The sequence below is a fragment of the Panthera tigris genome, chromosome D2 (genome assembly GCF_018350195.1).
Source record: "Panthera tigris isolate Pti1 chromosome D2, P.tigris_Pti1_mat1.1, whole genome shotgun sequence".
NCBI classification, from domain to species: domain Eukaryota; kingdom Metazoa; phylum Chordata; class Mammalia; order Carnivora; family Felidae; genus Panthera; species Panthera tigris.
Window position 1 is genome coordinate 8066524 of NC_056670.1, and position 21754 is coordinate 8088277.

The following is a 21754-nucleotide window of genomic DNA, read 5'->3' on the forward strand; positions in this document are numbered from 1 at the left end:
ACTTTAAATAAGGTGTTTTTTCTGACACGTGAACACATTCTTTCTCAAAACGACAGCAAATCTATCCTCCCGGCCCGTTCAAATAATAGTAAGGTAAGGAGGGGTTCGCGTGACCACACAGTACAACAAACTGGGACATTTAGCTCATGCAAATAACTAGGCTGCAACTCATTCTACTTATTGCAGACGATTTAATTACCAAGCATCCATCTGATTCATCTCCTGGCAATTAGCCAGTGGTTACGACCCCACATGAAACTTTTTTCACGTGTCTATTTAATGGAGCCACATTAAAAAAGGGTCTAAACGTGGAAGATGCATTTTCTTCCGACCAATGATCTCACTCATCACTAAAAGGTGGCTATCGAAACTTGTAATGCGTTCTGCAGACTGGATTCCACCCTTGGAAGAGAGATTGAAAACTAGGGGAGAAAAGGGGGGGGCAGCTGGGTGGCGCAGTCACTTAAGCGTCCAACTTTGGCTGGGGTCATGATCTCGCGGTTCGTGGGTTCGAGCCCCATGTCAGGCTCTGTGCTGACAGCTCAGAGCCTGGAGCCTGCTTCAGATTCTGTCTCTGTCTCTCTCTGCCCCTGTCCCCACCCCTCTCTCTCTCAAAAATAAATAAACATTAAAAAAAAACCTAGGAATAAAAGAAAAATGATCTTCCCTATGGTTCTTATTTCCTGATGATGAAGAACAGGGGTTTTATGGGCTGTATCACGTGCACATAATTCCAGGTTGCATCAAAGAAAGTTCCCCACACCTAGAAGGTGAGGATTGGTGAGTTTGAGCCGCGTGAGCGGTAGGAGGAGCCTGGTGGCATTGGGACATCCTGGGCCACGTTTCCAGTCTACTTGGTGCTGTTTCCTTCCTATCAACCAAGCTTGTTGAATTTGTCTCAGAATTTGGGGGAAGCGTCCTAGATGGGACATTCAGGAAACAGTGTTTAAACCCATAGATCCTTCTGACATTAGAACCGGTTGCTCTATCGCCGGGAAAAAACACACATGCAGATGTTGGATCATGTCAAAACTCTTGTCAAGGGTGTGGATTGTCTCACACAGGACGGAGATGTGGCTTCTGATTGTGGTGGCATATGTGTTCCAAAGAAATGTGAATTCGGGAGGTTTGCCGACTAAAGCAGCGGACCCAGAAGCATTCATGAATATTGTAAGTTGGGATTTTCCACGCTTGGGGGGAAATGACGCGGCTCCCACGTTAACTTTTGCACTGTGTATTATCTGCATTATATATTATATTTATGTGTGGTCGTGACTTTTGCTGGCAGAGCGTAGTCATGGATCAGCACACGGTGCTGGGAAGAAAGCCAACACGGGTGTGAGTAAGCCTGCGTTCTCCTTGAACAAATTCAGTGAATTTGGGCGAGTGGCTTAATCCTTTTGCTTCGAGCACCACTTAACTCTTTCCTGGATTCTTCGGCTCATTCTAGGAGCAGAGAAACCACTGTGGTATCTTGAGCCACACCCAGACCCTTGATTGTTGCCATCTCGTGTGGATCAGAAGGGTCTCGCTTCTCACTCCTTACTGTCGGGACACCTGCTCCTAGTCACATCCTGTGCCCGTTCTGGTCTATTCTCCTTACCCTCTTTTGGATTGGTCACTCGGTTGGCTGGCAATAAGAGGAAATCTAGAGAGGGGTAGAACTCGTGAACGGCGTGACGACTTTTTAAGCATCCCAGAGAAGTTTTCAGCTCACTTTCGAGCTCTTAGTTGAGCTCAGCAGCGCCCCTCATCAAGTTGTGCGTATCCCGTCGCAGATACTGTCATGAAAACGGCAGAGGGGCCGTGTCCTCCTCACTGCCCCCCTGCAGTACGTAGGATCATCTCCGTATTTCAAATCAAGAAACAGAATAAAGAGGCTATGAGGAGCATCCGTTGGGCCACACCACTGGCAGGTAGCATAGCTTCAACTTCAGTCCAGGCCTGCCCGAACACAAGCCTCATCACTCTAACCGCTGCACAGTGAACCCTCCCAGGTGGGGAGAGGCTCCCTCCTGCCTCCTGGCCCGGCGAAGGTCCCACACACATTCCTCTGAGTAATTAGAGGGAACCTCTCGAGCCAAAGACAGAGCCGGTCTCCCTGGCCTCACCCACTGGGTGTGCCCAGCGCCGGGCGCCCTTGGGACCTCAGGAGCCCTAATACTAAAATCCGTTGAACCCGACTCTGCCATTGAGAGTTCATGCATGGAGAGGCAAAGTAAAGTAGGAAATTCATATAACTACTGGTTTTGATTCAAAGAAATGAAATACAAGCTGTTCGGAGTCTGAACGGATTTGATTCCGTATACCGATTTACACGGATGTAATCTCTCCTATGTTTTGGCAGACAGCTGGCTTCATGCGTGTGGTTTTCTAGCTGGTGTTAACTGAGCACCTATTAGGCCCTTGATACGTGCTAATCACTAGGTTACAGAGATCTGAGGATACCAAAAGCCCCTAGTTCATGGAGCTATACCGTCCAGCAGGGAAAATAGACACTCAATTGCTAATGACAAGAACAGTGAAATCAAAGAAGAAAACATAAAATAGGGGGACCCAATCCAGAGAATTCAGGAAGTTTTTTTCTGAAAAAAGGCCTCTTAACCTCACGTCTGCAACAGGAATTGTAGTCACTTGAGAGGGTGGGCGTGATGTTTAGTTACAGTAGTCGCTAATGTGCATTAAACACCTACTATGTGCCAGGTAATCTAGTGAGTGTTATATGTGCATTATCTCTTCACATTCCTTGCGAGAACCCCATGGAGTATAAACCGTGGGCACACCTCATTTATAGGTTTATAAATTGAGGAACAAGGACAAGTTAACTAATTTTCCCAAGATCGTACAGCTGGTTTGTGTATCAGTGTTCAAACCAGGATTGAAAGCCAAGCAGTGGGACCTCAGGGACTTTCTCTCCCACTACTAGGCTTTTCCTCAGGTACTACGCTGGGCATTTCAGTCCCGGCTTTCTCCTCTATCGGTCCTGTAAACGCAGCAGCTGATAGAAATAATCCCCTCCTCTGGGTGATGACAGTGGGTAGGAATAGTGAAGATACGGAGGAGATTTCTGAAGCCTCGTATTTCACAAAGACCTTCTACATGTGATAACTGTGTAGAGTAGGGGTCCTTAAACAGGGGTCCATACACAGGCAACAAGAAATCAGGAACTCCTGAAAGTATACACAAAAACGTGTTTGTGTGTCCACGTGTGTATTCCTTTTTATAGTTCTCCTCGAATTCCCCGAGGGATCCTTGACCTAAAAATGTTAAGAACTGCTGTTCTTGAGTCTGTGGTTTTTATTGTATTGTATTTATTGTATTGTATTTTAAAAAGCACGAGCAGGGGAGGGGCAGAGAGAGAGGGAGAGAGAATCTTAAGCAGTCTCGCACCCAGAGCAGAGCCCGACCGAGGTCTCAATCCCGTGACCCTGGGATCATGACCTGAGCTGAAACCAAGAGTTAGATGCTCAACTGGATGAGCCACCTAGGTGTCCCGAGTCTGTGGTTTTTAGATCTGAAAAGAACCTTAGGAAATTCCGTGGTCTAAGGGTTCTCATGAGCTCTCCTGGGACAGATGCCCGCATTGACTGCATTAGAATTACCTGATCCCTAACCTGAAGTGGGCTCAGATATCTGTACATTTAAGTGCCCCAGATAATACTGATGTCCACTCAGGCTTTGGAACCAGTATTCTGGTCTAGTGGTTCTTAAACATTAGGGTGAATCAGAATTTCCGAAAGAGCTCGTTAAACCACAAATCCCTCCCAGTTCCCAATTCAATAGTTGTGGAGGGAAACGGATCACTTGTCACTCTAACAAGTGCCCAAGTGATACTGATGCTTTGGGTCCAGGGCCCACACTTTGAGAACCATTATTCTGGTCCGTTCTCCACATTAAAGGCAAAGAGGGGCGCCTGGGTGGCTCAGTCAGTTAAGCCTCCGACTTCGGCTCAGGTCATGATCTCACGGTCTGTGGGTTCGAGCCCCACGTCAGGCTCTCATAGCCTGGAGCCTGCTTCGGATTCTGTGTCTCCCTCTCTCTCTGCCCCTCCCCTGCTCATACTCTGCCTCTCTGTCTCAAAAAAATAATAATAAATAAAAACATTAAAAAAAAAAAAAACTTTGCTTAAAGGCAAAGGAAGCTGGCATTAGTGTTGGTGGCTAGTTTTTCTAAGGTAACACGCTTAACTAGGGAACAGAAGGGACGTCTTGTCTACATCTTCCAGGTCAAGGAATCTACTTACTACGTTTGAACTATTGAGAGTATAGCCATACAGAACTGAACTCAAAAGACACTGTGCTTTTTCCTTAGAGTGAAATCATCCAACATCAAGGCTATCCCTGGGAAGAGTATGAAGTCGTGACAGAAGATGGGTATATCCTTTCTGTTAACAGAATTCCTCAAGGCCTAACGAAACTTAAGAAGACAGGTATGGTTCACCCCATGCCCCTCCAATATGGCAGCCTTCCCTACAGTAATGACTTCCTTGTGATTTGGGGGTGTAGAGGGGAGTCTGTGTTCTTGTTACAGACTGGAGCCCATTGTTCGGGTCAAAAGATAGCTTCACTACCCCCCATAATCTCCATCACAACCACCCCATTAATCCAAATATCTCCAATTATCCCAAAGAAGCATAGTGGTTGCTTAAAAAATAAAAACAAAAACAAAAACAAAAAAACCTTCCAGGAAGGTCCATTTCTTGACCCCTTCTAGCATATAACCCATCCCCAAACTCCTTTTATATAGACATTCTAGAATATTCACTGACAGTCTCTTGACCAGACCACACCAGGCCCTGCTCATGAAGAATGCAAATTTCAATATGGCATCTCACACCCACCCCTGCACACTCTATTCCCCATCCGAACAGCACTTTAAGTATTTGAGATGTTGCCCAACTTCTCACCAAAATTTTTTAAAAATCAGGCAACACGTGTACATTTAAAATTTGTTAGACCTCTCTACAATTCATATAATCCCATTCTTTGTATATGGGATTTTCAGCTCATGCTGGTTTTTAAAAAATTCGCGTTCCTTACCAATGAAAGTGTGCCCACCCTCTATCTCCATGTGGCTCTGTTCCTTTGAATACTCTAGCTCTACGTGTGTAACAGCAACTACACTATTTGTGATGAGTACAGATAATATAATTTCATGTTGTGTTCTTTCTAAACGCCAGGTACAAGGCTACGGGTTTTATTTGCATTTGTCTCATTTAACTTTCACAATACTCCGAAGAAACTGCCACTCACAGAGGTTAAGTAACTTGTCCAGAAAGCCTGTGCTAGCACTTGCTAGAATGTTGCAAAACCCACACGCAAATCAAGATCTGTCTGCCGCTCTAGCCCACGTTCTTAACTAGAACCAGGGAAGGCTGGGTGAATGCTATGGTCTTCGGTGTGAACAGACTTTAGGGTTCTGTTTTATTGCAACTTACACTTGTGCAGCTTTTTGAAAACCAACTTGTTTTATGCCAGCTGCACAACCCTGCCTGATATATCTTCAGCATGCCCCAATCTCGGTGCCTTTGAACTTAACCGTGCTCCCTCTGGACCGCTAATTCATCAGATAGCTACACAGTCTGCCCGGGCCTTCATTCAGGTCCTCTCAATCACCTTCTTTCCCTAACCACCCTTTTCAAAATAGCAGCCCTTTGTCACCTAGCACACTCTCGCCGTTTTATCGTGCTTCCTTTTCCCTATGGCACCTGTCACCTGGTGGGATAGATATTTACTTATTCACCATCTGTCTCCCCCAACCAGAATGTAAACTCATCGGGAACTGGGACTTTATTCTCTTGAAGGCTACACAGCCAGTGCCTAAAAGAGTGCCACACACGTTCTAGATGCCAATAAACATACGTGGACGGAGTGAATGAATTTTAATGAATTTTATACAAATAAACAAGTAGCCGGGAGTTGCAGAAAGAACTTCTCACCAAGCCCTGCTAGTCCTAGGACGTAAACCAGGCACAGCTCTTCTGAGCGATCGAGTGACTGTGGCAGTTCCTAAGCTCACGAATCACCTGCAGCCCCCATTCATGAATGGAATTTGTTTCCTCGCATCCTGTTTACTTAGACTGTTCACTCGTCACACGCGAGTTTGGAGTTCAGTGTATCCACCTGCCTTTTGGGTCGTTGATGCAGAATACTCCCCTCTCGTGGCCAGTGTTGTTTCTGCAGCTTCTATTGGCCTCTTCGAGGAGAAAATCCCCTAGGAGGCTAGGCGGTATCCTGATCGCCTTCACTAAAAATGTTCTTTTATCTCATCACAGCACATTTCTCAAAACGTAGGAAATTAAATGATTGATGTTATTACCTACTGCATATCCCATATTACAATTATGTCAGTTATACCAAAGTCCTTTATGTTTGCTTTTATCCCTGGTCAGTAATCTAATCCAGGGTCATATGCCACAGTTAGTTGTCATGTTTTGTGGGTTTTTTTTTTGGGGGGGGGGGTTCTCCTTTATAAACTGAACCAATTTCTGAGGTTTTGTCTCTTTGCCTTTGACATTTTTTTAAAAGCGTTTTGGACAGTTATTACAGAACGCTCTCCAATTTGTTTTGTCTGGTGTTTCTTCATGATGTGATGCAGGTTATACATTTTGGCGGGAATGCCACAGAAGCAGAGGTGTGCCCTCAATGTGTCATATTTTGGAGCACATGATAACGGCTTGTCCCGATACTGGTGATATTCGCTTTATTAAAAAATATTCTTCTTTTCTCCCCAGCTTTATGGATGCATAATTGACAAAATTGTATATGTTTAAAGTGCACAGTGTGATGGTTTGCTCTGATACATTATGCACTGATCGCCACAAGCAGGTTAATTAGCAAGCACATCCATCACCTCCAAGAGTTACCATTTTATTTTACTTATGTTTTTTTTTTGTAGTGAGAATGCTTAAGATCTATTCTGTTAGCAAATGCAATATTATTAGCTTGATATTACCTATTATTGATAATATTATTGATATAACCTATTACCTATTGATAATATTATTGACATTATCTATTATTACCTTTATATTAATATTATAATTAATATTATAGCCACCCTGCTATACATTAGCTACCCAGGAATTATTCACTATATAGCTGAAGACTTGTACCCTTTAACCAATATTAGCCCATTTCCCCCACCCCTCTGTCCCTGGTAACCACTGTTGTATTCTTTGTTTCTAGGAGTTCAACTCTTTTTTTTTTTAGATGCCACATATATGTGAGATTATACAGTATGTCTTTCCCTGCCTGACTTATTTTGCTTAGCATAATGTCCTCCAGTTTCATCCATGTTTGTCACAAATGGCTAAATTATACACACACACACACACACACACACAGACACCACATCTTTATGAATTCCTCAGTCAACAGATACTTAGGTTGTTTCCAATCTTTTAATGCTGCAATGGACATGAAAATGTAGATATCTCTTTGAGATTGCACTGGTTTTATTTCCTTTGAACATATGCCCAGAAGTGTAGTTGCTGGTTTATCTGGTGGTTCTATTTTTAATCTGTTGAGGAACCTCCATATTGTTTTCCCTAATGGCGGTAGCAATTTATGTTACCACGCAAGTGTACAAGGGTTCCCTTTTCTCCCATATTCTCAACGTCCTGGTTACTCCTTCTTTTCTATAACAGCCATTCGAACAGTTGTGAGGTGATAGCTCATTGTGTTTTGATTTGCATTTCCCTGACGATGAGTGATGTTGAGCACCTTTTCATGTGCTTGTTGAACATTCGTATGTCACCTTTGGCAAAATGCCCTTTCAGATCATTTGCCCATTTTTCAATCAGATTGGCTTTTTTTTGCTATTGAGCAGTACGAGTTCTTTTTATTCGGGAATATTAACTGCTTATCAGATACATGGTTTGCAAATATTAGCTCCCATTCTGTGAGTTATCTTTTCACTATGAGAGCGTTTCCTTTGCTCTGCAGGGGATCTTTAGTTTGACTCAGTCGCACTTGTTCATTTTTGGTTTTGTTGCTTGCGATTTTGGTGTCTTATCCAAAAACATCAGCGCCAAGACTAATGTCAAGGAGATTTTCCCCTATGTTTAGTTCCAGGCATTTTATGGTTTCAGGCTTCACATTTAAGTCTTAATACATTTTGAGTTAACGTTTGTGAATGGCGTGCATGACTGGTCCTGTTCCCTTTAGCGATATTAGCTTTCTAACAATTTTGTTAAGGTAGAGTCTGTCAGGTTTTCTACTCTAAATCCAACATTTTCCCCTTTGTAACTAACAAATAGTTTTTGAGGAGATGCTTTCAGATCATGTAAATATACTATATCTCTCTGAACTTTTACCCACTGATTTTAGCACCCACTGATGATTTTATAAGGCCACCAATCTCTCCATATTTATTGATATTTCACTGTAAGTAAGAGCTTTTCTTTCCCTCTCTAATTATTTGTTTATTCTTTTATTGATGGGTATCAATATAGTCTTATGCATTCTTAATGTATTCACTGGGATATAACTTATTGCTATCATTATTTATTTTGAGTCTCAAATGTTCCCGTATTTGAGAAGTGGGAACTTCTTCAAGCTGGCTAATGAATGCTTTTGACATGAAGGGCCCATAATCATTAAACCGTTACATATATGGTATATGCGAAACATACATCTATATATAATCTTATAATAATACATTATATATACATTTAAAAGTATATGATAGATAATTATATTTGTCATTACATAATTATGTTAATCATGATACTATACTGCCTCCAGGACACTTCCAATGTCCTCTGTGGTGCCCAGACACATCTAGTGACAGTAAAAACTACACAAAGACCACAATGGACGCTGAACTTTATTGATCTCTTCTCTATGCCCGGCATGGCCCCATCTGCCCCTTGTGCACTATTTTACTTAATCATAACAAAAATCCTGCTCTTCTGATGAGGAAATCAAGAAGCAGAGAGGGTGAGTGACCAACCAACACAATCCATCTAGCAAGCAGCTAAATCAAAATTTGAACACAGGTCCTTTGACCTTGAAAGCCCTTACACCCTAGAGGGTAACAAGAAAGGTGGAGAACATTTCACGCGGCTGAAATTCTCTCCCGTGTAGGTTCCAAGCCTGTGGTGTTCCTGCAGCATGGCCTGCTTGGAGACGCCAGCAACTGGATTTCCAACCTTCCCAACAACAGCCTGGGCTTCATTCTGGCCGATGCTGGTTTTGACGTGTGGCTGGGGAACAGCCGGGGAAACACCTGGTCTCGGAAACACAAGACCCTCTCCATTGACCAAGATGAGTTCTGGGCTTTCAGGTATACGACAGTGTTGAGAGTGGAGGCGGACACGGATGTCTTTGGGAGAACTGGATAAAGAATATGGCTTCTAGCATTTGGATAATTTACCTTGGTTGGCTCATCAATATCCTACCGTGATGTCCCTCAATTGTTTTAATTTCACTAGCGGTTCTTTGGGGGGAGGAGTGGGGAAGATCGGGTTTCCCAAGTAGAAGGTGGGTCTGGCTAAAAGGACGAAAATGGTGGTTGGTGTCAGGTGGTTGAGACTGGGGGGAGAGAAGATGTAGGTCCATTTCCTTGTAGAGGCACATCCTGGGGCTAACTCCCCCCTGAGTAATGACAAGGACTGATACCCAGAAAGTGATGAGATCAGGCAACATTAAAGACATAAGGGAAACTCGGGGTGCCTGGGTGGCTCAGTCCGTTAAGTATCCAACTCTTTGTTTCAGTTCAGGTCATGATCTCACAGTTCGTGAGTTCGAGCCCCGCACTGGTTCTGTGCTGACAGCACGGAGCCTGCTTGGGATTCTTCCTCTCCTTCTCTCTTTGCTTCTCCCCACTCATGCTCTCTCGCTCTCCCTCTCTCTCTCTCTCAAAGGAAAAAAAAAAAGATATGAGGGAAATCATTAAGTCTTAGGGACCATCAATTTAACTAATACATATCTCACACTCTTACGAAAGGTTTTTAATGTTTTTATTTAAAGTACCTATTGGCATTCAACCTGCTCTTTATCCATGTGATCAGAGAAGGGGCCCGCAGCATTTTCAATCCTTTCCATACAAATGAATCTGCACGGCCCTGTGCTGTTCTACTAACTGTGTAACAAGACACCTCCACTGGGAGGTAAGTCATGTGCTCAGTAAACATCCACGGAAGATGATTACCGCTCTGCGATCACATCTGGAGAAAACAGCAGTGTGCAAATAGCTGGTGGCCCCAGAGGCTCCCATGTGTCCCGGGTGTGAAACAAGTCCACTCTGAGGGTTGTGAGGGGCACAGTAACAGGCCGGTGGGGATGATGCCTCGGGGGCTTGTTTGTAAACCCCGGGGCTGCTTTTGTCGTTTCTGATTATAATTTTTCATGTAACTTTGTCTTTTCCCCCCTTATAGTTATGATGAGATGGCTAGGTTTGACCTTCCTGCAGTCATAAACTTTATTTTGCAGAAAACCGGCCAGGAAAAGATCTATTATGTCGGCTATTCACAGGGCACTACCATGGGTAGGTTCGAAGGAAAGCAGGTTTGTACAGTCAGAAATGCGGGCATACGGTGCGCGTGGCTATGCCTGGGATCTGTCATCCGACATGCGTCTCAAAACTGACCCCATCCTCTTCCCACTCCGAGGGCTGTGGGAAACCAGGGATTGAGCTGAGAGAAGCTTGTGGTGTGGTAGAAGGAGCGAGGGCTTTCGAGGCGGACAGATGTGGAATTAGATCACATCTGGCTCTGGAGCCTCGTAGCTGAATGTCCTTGAGCCGATATTCCAGCCCCTCGGGTCTCGGTTTCCTCATCTGTAAGATGGTGATAATCACTCCTTCTTAGCAGAGTTAGAGGTAGTTTGGACCATTCAATGGTAATGTATACAAGGTCTGGGAAGGCAGGGATTTCGTCTCAGAGCCGTTTCTGGCCCAGAGCGTACCTGCAATTCAATACACAGCAAGCATTGTCGTCCCACTACGGACAGCAGTGATGGGGGATTTTATCCAGGTCTTTTTCCTTTCCTTCAAAGGACAACGCCTGGAATTTTGTGCTGTTGTCCTTTTGCATTCGCTGCACTTGTGAGAGACCGTAACGCACGGCCCCTGCGGGATACAGGTCATCTACTGGGGAGACGGGAGAGCAGTCTGCGGTCTCCCGCCTCGTCTCAGACCGAAACCAGTAGGAAAAGTGTGTTTGGCTTAGATCAGGACAAGGGGAGAGCAGGAGGGGCCCAGCGCAGGCCGTGAGGGGAAGGCTGTCCCGGGAGGGCTGAGAGAGCTCTGCCTTCACCCCGAGCCAAACCCAAAGGTGACGGCCAGGGTATGGGGTTCTGAGAAGGCAGGTAAGCACACCTCCTGGAATTCGGGGCAGGTGTTCAGTGGGCTTCTTTTTATTTGGTGCTCTCTGGCCAATGAAGAGTCTGACTTCCACATTTTCTCCTCTGGATTTTTCAACAACCTTAACCGGTTGCGGTGACGCTCCCGTCTCCCCACACACTTCTCAGAAAGAAAGTTGGGGTGTTAGTGCCTGCCCTTGCTCTAATGTCCAGAGGCCCTTGAGATTTTCTCTTCTCTACACTCAAATTGTCCAGCGTGACATTAAGACCAAGGTGCTACTGATGAGGCCAAATGCTATTTCGAGAAGAAAAAGGGGGCCAAAAAAGCACAGGACTCTTCTAGTGGTCAACCATGGAGCTGTTCCTACGGAAAACTTGTACTTGATTTGCAGAAAGAGAAGTAGCACTGGAGGGAGTTAGCGGGAGTTCTCAAACTTGACATTCGAGGGAGTTCAGAGAGGGTCACAGTGAAGCTGGACTACAGTTTAATGGCATTCCGGCTCCGTCCTGCGATAGGACCTACAGCTGGGAGGGCAAAAGCTACGAGTGAGTTACTCTTGAACCTGCCTTGGCCTGTGGCTGGCAAACCTAATCACAGGGAGGGAGAAGTTGAGAAGGAAGCGCTCTTCGTGAATACTCACCTTCTGGGTACGGGAGGAAGTCACGTGATACTGGTTTCCGTCTGCCCTGCCCCCTACCGCTCAAGCTGCAAATATCTGAGTGCACAGAGTATTTCAAACTCAATGACCTTGGCCTGGCTTTAAAAGCCCCCTTTTTCTCCCCGAGGCTCCACAGAGATCTCCCCTACACGGTGGTAATTTGGACTGTTTCATAGATACCGAAACCGAGGCACGGACTGGGTAGCCAGGGTCCCAGACCTAGTCTACGACAAAAATAAGAGTTGAAACCCAGTTCACGAGACAACTTAGATTACATTACAGTTTGGGCTCCAGAAAAGGTAGGAGTCAAGGAGGCCAGCGTAAACCCTGCTCTCCCAAACACCCATTATATTACGGAACATGCTCGTTACCAATAAACAAGGTGATTTCTCTAACGCTCAACCTCTTTCACCATAAAGCAGAGATTTGCCTCAATACCTCTCTCGCAAGAGTCAGAATTAAATGAAGGAAGAGCTACAAAAGTCCCCTGAAAACTGTCTAGCACACAGTTACTTCCCTCTACATATATATGTTCTCAGAGTCCGTACTATTGGACTCAATAGGTCCATTCGGTAATGTAATGAGAACCTACTAGCTGGAAAGTGTTTGCAAGATGTCTTAGGGGACACAGAGGTGTTTTGGTGGCTGGTGTTTTCCCCTTTTAAGGAGCTTGTATTTCCCTGGGACGGTTAAGACACCATCGCACGGAGTTCCTGAAATAACTTGACCAGAGTGAAATCAGTATTTTACGGGTTTTAGGAGATTCGATATCCACACTGACGTATCTCTTCTTTTGTAGGCTTTATTGCTTTTTCCACCATGCCAGAACTGGCTCAGAAAATCAAAATGTATTTTGCTTTAGCACCCATAGCCACTGTCAAACACGCCAAAAGTCCTGGCACCAAATTTTTGCTGCTGCCGGATATGATGATCAAGGTATGTGAGTCCTCAGAGAACTTCCTGTCTGTGTAGAAGAGTCTCCAACCTGATTTGCCACGACATGCAGAATATAAAATCGACATAATGATCTTTCGACTTTATGATGGCGCGAAAGCATTCACTAGAAACCATACTTTGAATTCTGAATGTTGATCTCTTCCTGGGCTGGTGACATTTGGTACGATCCTTTCTCGGCAGCCACAGCTTCTGGGCAACCACAGGGTCACGAGGGTCAACGAATGATACACTTACCACCCTTCTGTCCCCACACAGCCACTATTTGTCACTTTCGGCGCAGTACCCAATAAATTACACTTTATTGTAAAATGGGTGTTGGGGCGCCTGGGTGGCTCAGTCAGTTAAGCGTCCGACTCTTGATTTCCACTCAGGTCTTATCTCACGGTTCATGGGTTTGAGCCACACATAGGGCTCCATGTGGACAGTGTGGAAGTGTGGAGCCTGCTTGGGATTCTCTCTCTCTCTCTCTCTCTCTCTCTCTCTCAAAATAAATACATAAATATTTTTAAATCTCCTTTAAAATAAATAGATAAATAAAATAGACTTTGTGTTAGGTGACTTTGCCCAACCGTAGGCTAATGTATGCGTTCTGATCATGTTTAAGGTCTGCTAGGCTGAGCTATGATGTCAGTAGGTTAAGTGTATTAAGTGCATTGTTGACTTTGGATATTTTCAGCTTATGATGAGGTATTATTGGGGACATAACTCCATCATAAGTTGAGGAAGATCTGTATGCTTTTAAATTAGACTCACTTCTTTTGAACCCTAATGTAATAACTACTACCCCATTTCATATTTTTACAGGGCCTGTTTGGCAAAAAAGAATTTCTGTACCAGACCAGATTCTTCAGACAGTTTGTTATTTACCTGTGTGGTCAGATGATTATTGATCAGATTTGTAGCAACGTCATGTTACTTCTGGGAGGATTTAACGCCAACAATATGAACATGGTAAGTGGGAGCCTAATAAATCCTGTTTCCACTAGGAGTGATCGGTCTCAGTCCCTGAAAGTGAGCTACTACAGGGCAGGCTTAGAGAAATGACATACACCAACTAATTCGGTTTTCTTCAAATCATACTAACACGCAGTAAATACTTCACCACGGGATGAGTCAAGGTTGACGTAAGGGCATTGCTAGATATTAACTTCGTAGATTATGGATGGAACAGGTGTGAGAGCAGCTCTACTGCGGTGAGTTAACTGCCAGACATCACACACCTCTTCTTTCTCCATAGGTCCTTCCAGTTTGTAGTTTAAGGGGACGTCTCGGAATCTCAGTTCAGCTTAGGCATAGCCACTGTTGGTGGGGTCGCTGGCGGGCTTCCTCAGAAAGCACCATCTGAGTTGGAGATTAGTGTGCAGAATGATTTGGAGTGAGACCCTTGGGATGGCACCCAGGGCAAGGAAGGAAGCAGGATTCAGTAGACTGAAAGCGTCAAGTCGCTATGGGGTCTCCGTGGGAACCTCGGTTGATGTGAATATCAGATGACCCTTCCAAGCTGTCCCAAGTCGGAGTGAAGGAGTTGGTCTTTATAATCCCGCTTCAACCCGTCACTTACTACAGATGTCACCGGGGGAGACGTTGGGCAGGACAGCTCTCTGCAACTGGGACGACCCCCCCGTCAACTCCAAGGAAGTCCAACAGTCTGCCAGCCACGCTCCCAGCAGCCGGGGGCATACGTCTTTCACTCCTAAAGATTTTTTTCCCTTTTTTATTGATAATATGATTAATAGCTACCATTTATTATATGCCAGGCTAAGTGATTCCCTATAGCAACCCTATGAGACAGGTATTATCAATACGTCCATTTATAGACTAGTATCCTGAGACTTAATGCATTAAATACCTAAAGAATTAATTAAATAAATAAATAATGCATTAAAGAACTCCCAAATTGAATGACAGAGGTGGGATTTGAATACAGACCCAGTTCTAGAGCCCTCATGCTTAATTATCTTAGTCAAGCTTTTAGAAGAAGTCAGATGTCTAAAGAGAAGCTGTTCTCAGATGAGAAAATACAGGTGCCTGAGAATACATTTAGTGGCATTTTTAAAATTTAGGTGCATGTGTATATGTCTGTTTCGTAGATAATTGCTGCTAAACTAACGATAGTCCCATGTCTTACTCTGACCCCCTGGAGATGTGGTCTTGTCAAGGTGCACATCTCGTGAGTTTTCCCACGCCCCACAAACCACTCGTGCTTTGTTACAGAGCCGAGCAAACGTGTATGTGGCGCATACGCCCGCCGGGACGTCTGTGCAAAATATCCTACACTGGAGCCAGGTAGGAGTGTCGCCTTGGCTGAGGGTCTTTGTGCGTTTTGTCTGAAGTAGTCGAAGGATGTCCTTTTGACTGCGCAAGTGTTATTTCACATGTATTCCAACAGGAAACGTGATCCTGTCAATGCTGTTTCCGCTGTGGATTTAATCTAGAGCAGTGAATCTTTTCAGGAGATGGGAGGGAAGATGGGAGGGAGATGGCTCAAGGAATCTTGGGTGGACCTTAAGAATGTGACTTCAGGGACGCCAGCATGGTTCAGTCGGTTAAGCATCCGACTTCAGCGCAGGTCGGGAGCTGTGAGTTCGAGCCTGCTTCAGATTCTGTCTCCCTCTCTCTGCCCCTCCCCTGTTCAAGCTCTCTCTCCCTCTCTCTCTCAAAAATAAATCAACACTAAAAAAACTTTTTTTGAAGAATGTGACTTCAGATGGTCCAAGAGAGACCTTTCTCTGTCCCTGGACACGTCACAGATGAGGCTGGAGATCACGTTTCCATTCTCTTTCTCGGCTTCTCCAGCAGCACAGTCAAGTGGTGATAAAAATGTGAAGGCAGGACCTAAATACCCCAAGAAGTTTCACAGGAGTCCTTTGTGCTGCTGACTTCACCGACAGTCACAGACGGGAGGGTCCCGATCACCAGTCACATGTACTGTCTCATGTACATGAGACACATGTACCGCCACAGGTGGATCTCGGATCGCTCAGAACGGATTCTCGGACCGTGTGGATGCTGATTAGCCTTTCAGACGTGGAGAAGCACCACACCTAATATTGCTCGTTAGAGACGTACTGCAGAGTCTATGTAGACTGGCTGTCGGAGGAAGGACGGAGATAAAGACAGAAAGCTAGAGCGTGGTTAACCTTAGATTCTCATCTACCGCAACTACCACTTCGTGGAACACGTAAATAAATAAAACTACGACTTTGTTGAACAAAAAATCCCAGAGGGATCCTACTGTAAGCAGAAAGTTTTAAGAATATGATGAGGACCTTTAAAAGCCATAAATATGGGTCCTGTTTCTCCAAGGATTTAGAGCCTAGTCAGATTGTTCTTCTAAGGTCATTGCTGTGTGTGTGTGTGTGTGTGTGTGTGTGTGTGTGTGTGTGTACACGGGGCGGGGGGCGGTAGCGGGGCGGGAGAGAGACTTTATAATCAAAAGCAAAGAAGAATTCTGACCTGGATTGTACCTCGGTCGCCTTCTCCGAGCACCACCCCACCGCGAGCGCTAGGGGGCGCTCTCCCGCCGCAGCCGGCTGGTCCTGCGGGACAGCCATCTGCACGTGGGCTGTTCTGGGCATGCACTTCCTGCAGTTGTAGGACAACGTGGGAAGTGCTTTCCAGATACGTTTTTCTCCCCGAAAGGGCCTTACTCTTGCCTTTACGCTTTCCCGGAAAGCATCCTAGCCCCGAGTGGAAGAGCAGCCTCAGCCTTGGTTCTCCAGTTCCCTCCTGACTACAGACAGTGGTAGCAGATGCGTCTGGTGCGTTTGAAGGCCATGTCCATTTGTCTCCTTTTAGGCAGTGAACTCTGGGGAACTCCGGGCGTTTGACTGGGGGAGCGAGACCAAAAATCTGGAGAAAGGCAATCAGGTAAGAAAATCAAATGCATCCTGTTTTGGCAATAAACGGGAGGGAAGTGATCATGGCAGGGTCTCTGTTTTGTTTTGTTCGTTTTGGTTTTGTTTTTGTTTTTTGTCAAGGCGGGAATAAAATATGAGAATTTGACCAGCAGCTAACAATTCGGGCTTGACTCCATTTGAAAAGAGAAGTTCAGGGGCACCTGGGTGGCTCGGTCAGTGAAGCATCAGACTCTTGATCTCAGCTCAAGTCTTGGTCTCAGGGCCATGAGTGAACTCAAGCCCAGCGTTGTGCACCACTGGGTGTGAAGTCTACTTTAAAAAAAAGAAACTAGAGAAGTTCACGGCTTAGCCAAGAGGCCTCCTGCTTTCATAATGGAGTAGCAGAACTTTCTCGATGAGGCTGCCTCCAGGAAGAAGGCACTTGGGCTTCTAAGGAGCCAGACAGGGTAGATTTAGTGAAGGGAAGAGTGTCGCCTGTGGTGGTCAGTAGAAGGATCCTTTTAGGATCAAAAAATAAAAATAAAAAACAAAACCATGAATGAAGATGGCAGGGGTCAGGCTGCTTCATGGCCCATGAAAGAGCACTCAATGCCCATGGGTCCTTCTCTTGCATGACCCTCTGTGTGGTCCTGGGCGAGCTGCTTTTGATTCTGCAGACCCCCATGTCTCCGTCTTTAAAAGTTAGTGGACTCGATAACCCTTAAGAGTCCCGCTGGTCACACTTTTAATGAATCTATCATTTGCAAGTGAAAAATAGGAAAGGTTATTGCATTACCTAAGAAAATGCACAGTCGATGCTACAGGATAAAATTAACAGTTGTGGAAAGCCCGAAGGGACTAGGATACTCTTCTGAGCATGAAATCCCCACTGAAGATTATTGGTTGGCTTCTGTGTGAATGCAAACAAATACTGACCATGCAAACATAGAGCCAGAGGGAGCCCGATAGAGGCCAGCCTCTGAGGGTCTAGATGTAAAAAGCCGAGAAATGGGACAGACTGGGAGCGCCCTGACCAGCATATTATCCATCACAGCCATCAGCTACTTTTTATTAGGTCCTTCTTCACTGTTTCCTAAAACATGCCTTTGGAGAAAGCAGTCTAGCTTCAAGATAGTTTTATCAACATAAATGTTTTACATTCTAGAGAAAGCAGCGTGTGCAGTGTAGGCCCTAGAAATGGTCAGGGAAAGGAAAGGAAGACACGCGTGCCAAAAAGGTGTCGTAGAATCACAGCACCTTGGAGTTCGACCCGAATTCAGTTCAGTGTTCTCACACGTGAAAGAGAAAAATGCATTAATGGCACCATAGAATGCTCCGACCTTTTGTGTCGAAGTTAGGCTAAAGAAGGTAGTTCCGATCACTCAATTCCTCTGTGTGTGTGTGAGCGCGGGGAGATCCCTCACCACCAACCAGCAGTTCTCCGGGCACCAGCTGGGGTCCTACAATTTAACTTCATTCGGGCACTACCTAGAGACGGCGTCAGATCAAGGGCTCGATTTGCTGAGAGTGCCCTCCAGCTAGATGCCAATCTCAAGCCCAGGTTGTTCCTGTGCTTCTGACCGACTAGCCATAAAGTGAAGATCTAACAACCCTCCCCTTGGGTTCTGTTAATTTGCCAGATTGGCTAGCAAAAACCAGACAGACGTTTAACTTACTAGATCATCCATTTATTACAAAAGACGGTGACCCAGGAATAGCCAGATGGAAAAGCTGTATAGGGCAAGGTTGTGGGCGAGGGGCAAAGAGCCTCCAGCTCTCTCCTAGCATGCCACTTTCCCCAAATCTCCACGTGTTCACCAGCTAGGAAGGTCCCCAACCATGTAGGATGTTTATAGAGGCTTCTTTACATCGGCAGGATTGATTCAATTATCGGCCACTGGCGATGGAACTCGTCTCCAGCCCCTCTCCCCTCCCTGGAGGTCTGGGGGCAGGACTGAAAGTTCCAGCCCTCACGTGCTTGTGTCCACTGGGGGGCCAGCCCCCATCTTTGGGTGAAGTCCAAAAGTCAGCTCATTAACTTCACAAAAGACACTTTGTTGGCTCTCATCACCCGGTAAACTCCAAGGGTTTTAGGAGCTCTGTGCCAGAAATGGGGATGGAAACCAAATATATATTTCTTATTCTAAATCACAGTCTCAGGCCAGAACTGTAAATTCTTAGAAAACCCCAGAGACTCAACCAGGACTGCCTGGGTTGACACCTTGGCTCCACAGTGGATTTCCTGAGAAGAAATGAGCCTCAACTTCACTGTGGAGAGTTCTAGGTGCTTGATCAACCTCAGGGCTCGAACAGCCAGTATGATCTGAAAGCACGTCTTGACAAAGGAAAAGTGTCAGTTAGGAATCCTGGATACTTTTCTTCGGGTGATAGAAGACCAGAGCCGGGCTCTAATTGTTACCTCGCTTGGTTCAGACTACCTGTGTTCCAGTGCCATTGACTTCCCCAGGTTTGGAGCTTGGGTCTGCCTCAAGGGCTTTCTGTTATTCCAGAAAGTCTCTGTGAAGATTCCAAGGACTTCTCAGTGAGGCTCCAATCTCTTGCCTTTCTCTATAGAATCATATATATATATATATATATATATATATATATATGTATATATATATGTTATATATATTATATATACATATTGTTATGTGTATATTATATATGTGTGTATATATACACATATATATGCATGTATGTACATGTACATGTATGTACGTACACATATGTGTATGTATGCATATATGTACATATATGTGTGTGTATACATACATATATATACATATTATTACGTGTATATTATATATGCACACACATACATTATGTGTATATTATATATACACATACATATACATACATACATACATATATTATACATATATAATATAAAATATACATATAATACATATAATAATATCTAATATAATATATAATATATATTTATATTAAAATATTGTATTATATTTAAATTTATATATAATTATATTGAAAATAATAATAATAATAAATATATATATATATATAAAATTTCCCTCTAGCCTTGTGAGATTTCTGAAATCATCCTTCAAAATTTCTCCCTTAACCTCCTAAGTTATTACAGGTGTCATCCCCATTTCCCAGATGAAGAAACTGAGGCCCAGCAAGGTTAACCAACTGTGCCTTCAAGCAGGGGTTGAACAGAAATTCTTGATGAATTTCTGCTTGGCTGCGGGTGCCCGAGCACCTTTCTTCACAACACATGGCATATTTTTTTTTTCAAAAGCTTATTTATTTATTTATTTTGAGAGAGAGAGGGAGAGCGTGCGGGAGGGGCAGAGAGACAGGGAGAAAGAGAATCCCAAGCAGGCCCCCGAGCCATCAGCCCAGAACCCAACTCTGGACTCAGTCTCAGGAACCATGAGATCATGACCTGAGTTGAAATCAAGAGTCAGACGCTCAACCGACCCAGCCCCCCAGGCGCCCCACACATGGCATATTTTTATCGTTTATTTTAAATATAAATTGTGAGCTTGAAAACCCAAACATTACCTACGTTCCTTTTTTCTAGCCAACTCCTGTAAGGTACAAAGTTAGAGACATGACGGTCCCCACGGCGATGTGGACGGGGGGTCAGGACTGGCTTTCAAACCCAGAGGATGTGAAGACACTGCTGGCCGAGGTGACCAATCTCATCTACCATAAGAACATTCCTGAATGGGCACACGTGGACTTCATCTGGGGCTTGGACGCTCCTCACCGTGTGTACAATGAAATCATACACCTGATGAAGCAGGAAGAAACCAGCTTTTCCCAGGGAGTGTGTGGCATCCGATTATGAAACCGTGGACACTGACAAGTCTCAGAAAAGCCTCGGGGAAGAGGGAACCCTTAAATGGAGGATTTTAAGGATTTCCAGAATTGAAAACCCACCATATGAGTAGGAGGGGGGTGGAGAAGGGAGGACAGAGATATAGTACATATTCCTTGAGATTTCCTGTATTGGACACTAAAACTGACATTGAAATTTTTATCAGCTAATTAAAATATTGATTGGGTGAACATAGGTTTCATGTGTCATATTCTACCATCCTGAAGGGTCGATTTTACCTGACCGCTAGAGGTTATCTAGGATTCTCTATGTCATTCAGAGAGAGCCCCTTAAAATGTTAATTTTTTTCTATAAGCCATCTATTTGGACCAGTCAAGTAAAATGACTGATCGGGACAGAGACAGAGGTCTTGAATCTCTGGATTGTTGTAACTTTGACAAAATAAGCTGGACATTTTCACCTTATTGCTGTAGAGACATAATACTACTCCAGGAAGCTGAGCTGAAGAAAGACAGAAAAAGAAAGAAAGAAAGAAAGAAAGAAAGAAAGAAAGAAAGAAAGAAAAGAAAGAAAGAAAGAGAAAGAAAAGGGAGGGAATGAAGGAGAGAAGAAGGAAGGAAGGAAAGAAAGAAGGAAGGGAGGGAGGGAGGGGACAATATGGATGAAATACATTTTAAGCCCCATTAGAAAGCACCAGGGTTTTATAGTTAAGTCTCAGAGGAAATAATTTTGTGAGGGATTTAATGAGTTTTCCGTAAGCACGTTATGCACTCCATGAAGCACGTATATGTATTTCAGTACCTAGCACCTAGCCCAGCTCGTTGGAGAGTTCATTGACTGACGCTAGAAGACCTAATGTCCACAAATGTCTGCCCCGGTTTTCTGCCTTCAAAAACGAAAAACCAGGAAGAAAGTATTAGGATGTCATGAGCATAGAGACAACAAACTGTCTCGTATTTTATTCTTTGATCTTGATAACTGCCCAGAGTCAGTCACGAATAGAAGAAAATGCTCAATTTTCACACCGTCTCAAAGATGACAGTTACGGTCACGCATGAGTGATAGCGTAATTTTGCAAACCAAATTGAAGGTACACAGGTGCGTGTGGAAGGTACGCTGGTGTGTGAAGTTCATTTGTTGATTCAGTCCCCCAGAGTCACCTGCTAACTCGATTCGGTGCCA

The 21754-nt window shown here is 44.5% G+C and overlaps 1 protein-coding gene across 1 annotated transcript; it reads left to right on the plus strand.

Moving 5' to 3' along the window:
* The first annotated feature begins 1015 nt into the window (after window positions 1-1015).
* LIPM (lipase family member M) lies at window positions 1016-21101 on the plus strand. Its single transcript, XM_007079265.3, has 9 exons — window positions 1016-1170; window positions 4312-4429; window positions 9090-9288; window positions 10382-10491; window positions 12765-12901; window positions 13727-13873; window positions 15137-15208; window positions 16721-16792; window positions 20312-21101. Exons 1-9 carry the CDS (start codon window positions 1024-1026, stop codon window positions 20579-20581), a joined length of 1272 nt encoding a protein of 423 aa, XP_007079327.1. The 5' UTR covers window positions 1016-1023; the 3' UTR covers window positions 20582-21101.
* The last annotated feature ends 653 nt before the right edge of the window (window positions 21102-21754 follow it).

Excerpts from the sequence above, each read along its gene's own strand:
- LIPM (XM_007079265.3), top strand. The coding sequence starts at position 1,024 with ATGTCAAAACTCTTGTCAAGGGTGTGGATTGTCTCACACAGGACGGAG. Across the intron at positions 4,430-9,089 it reads AACGAAACTTAAGAAGACAG|GTTCCAAGCCTGTGGTGTTC; the intron begins GTATGGTTCACC and ends TCTCCCGTGTAG. Across the intron at positions 13,874-15,136 it reads ACGCCAACAATATGAACATG|AGCCGAGCAAACGTGTATGT; the intron begins GTAAGTGGGAGC and ends GCTTTGTTACAG.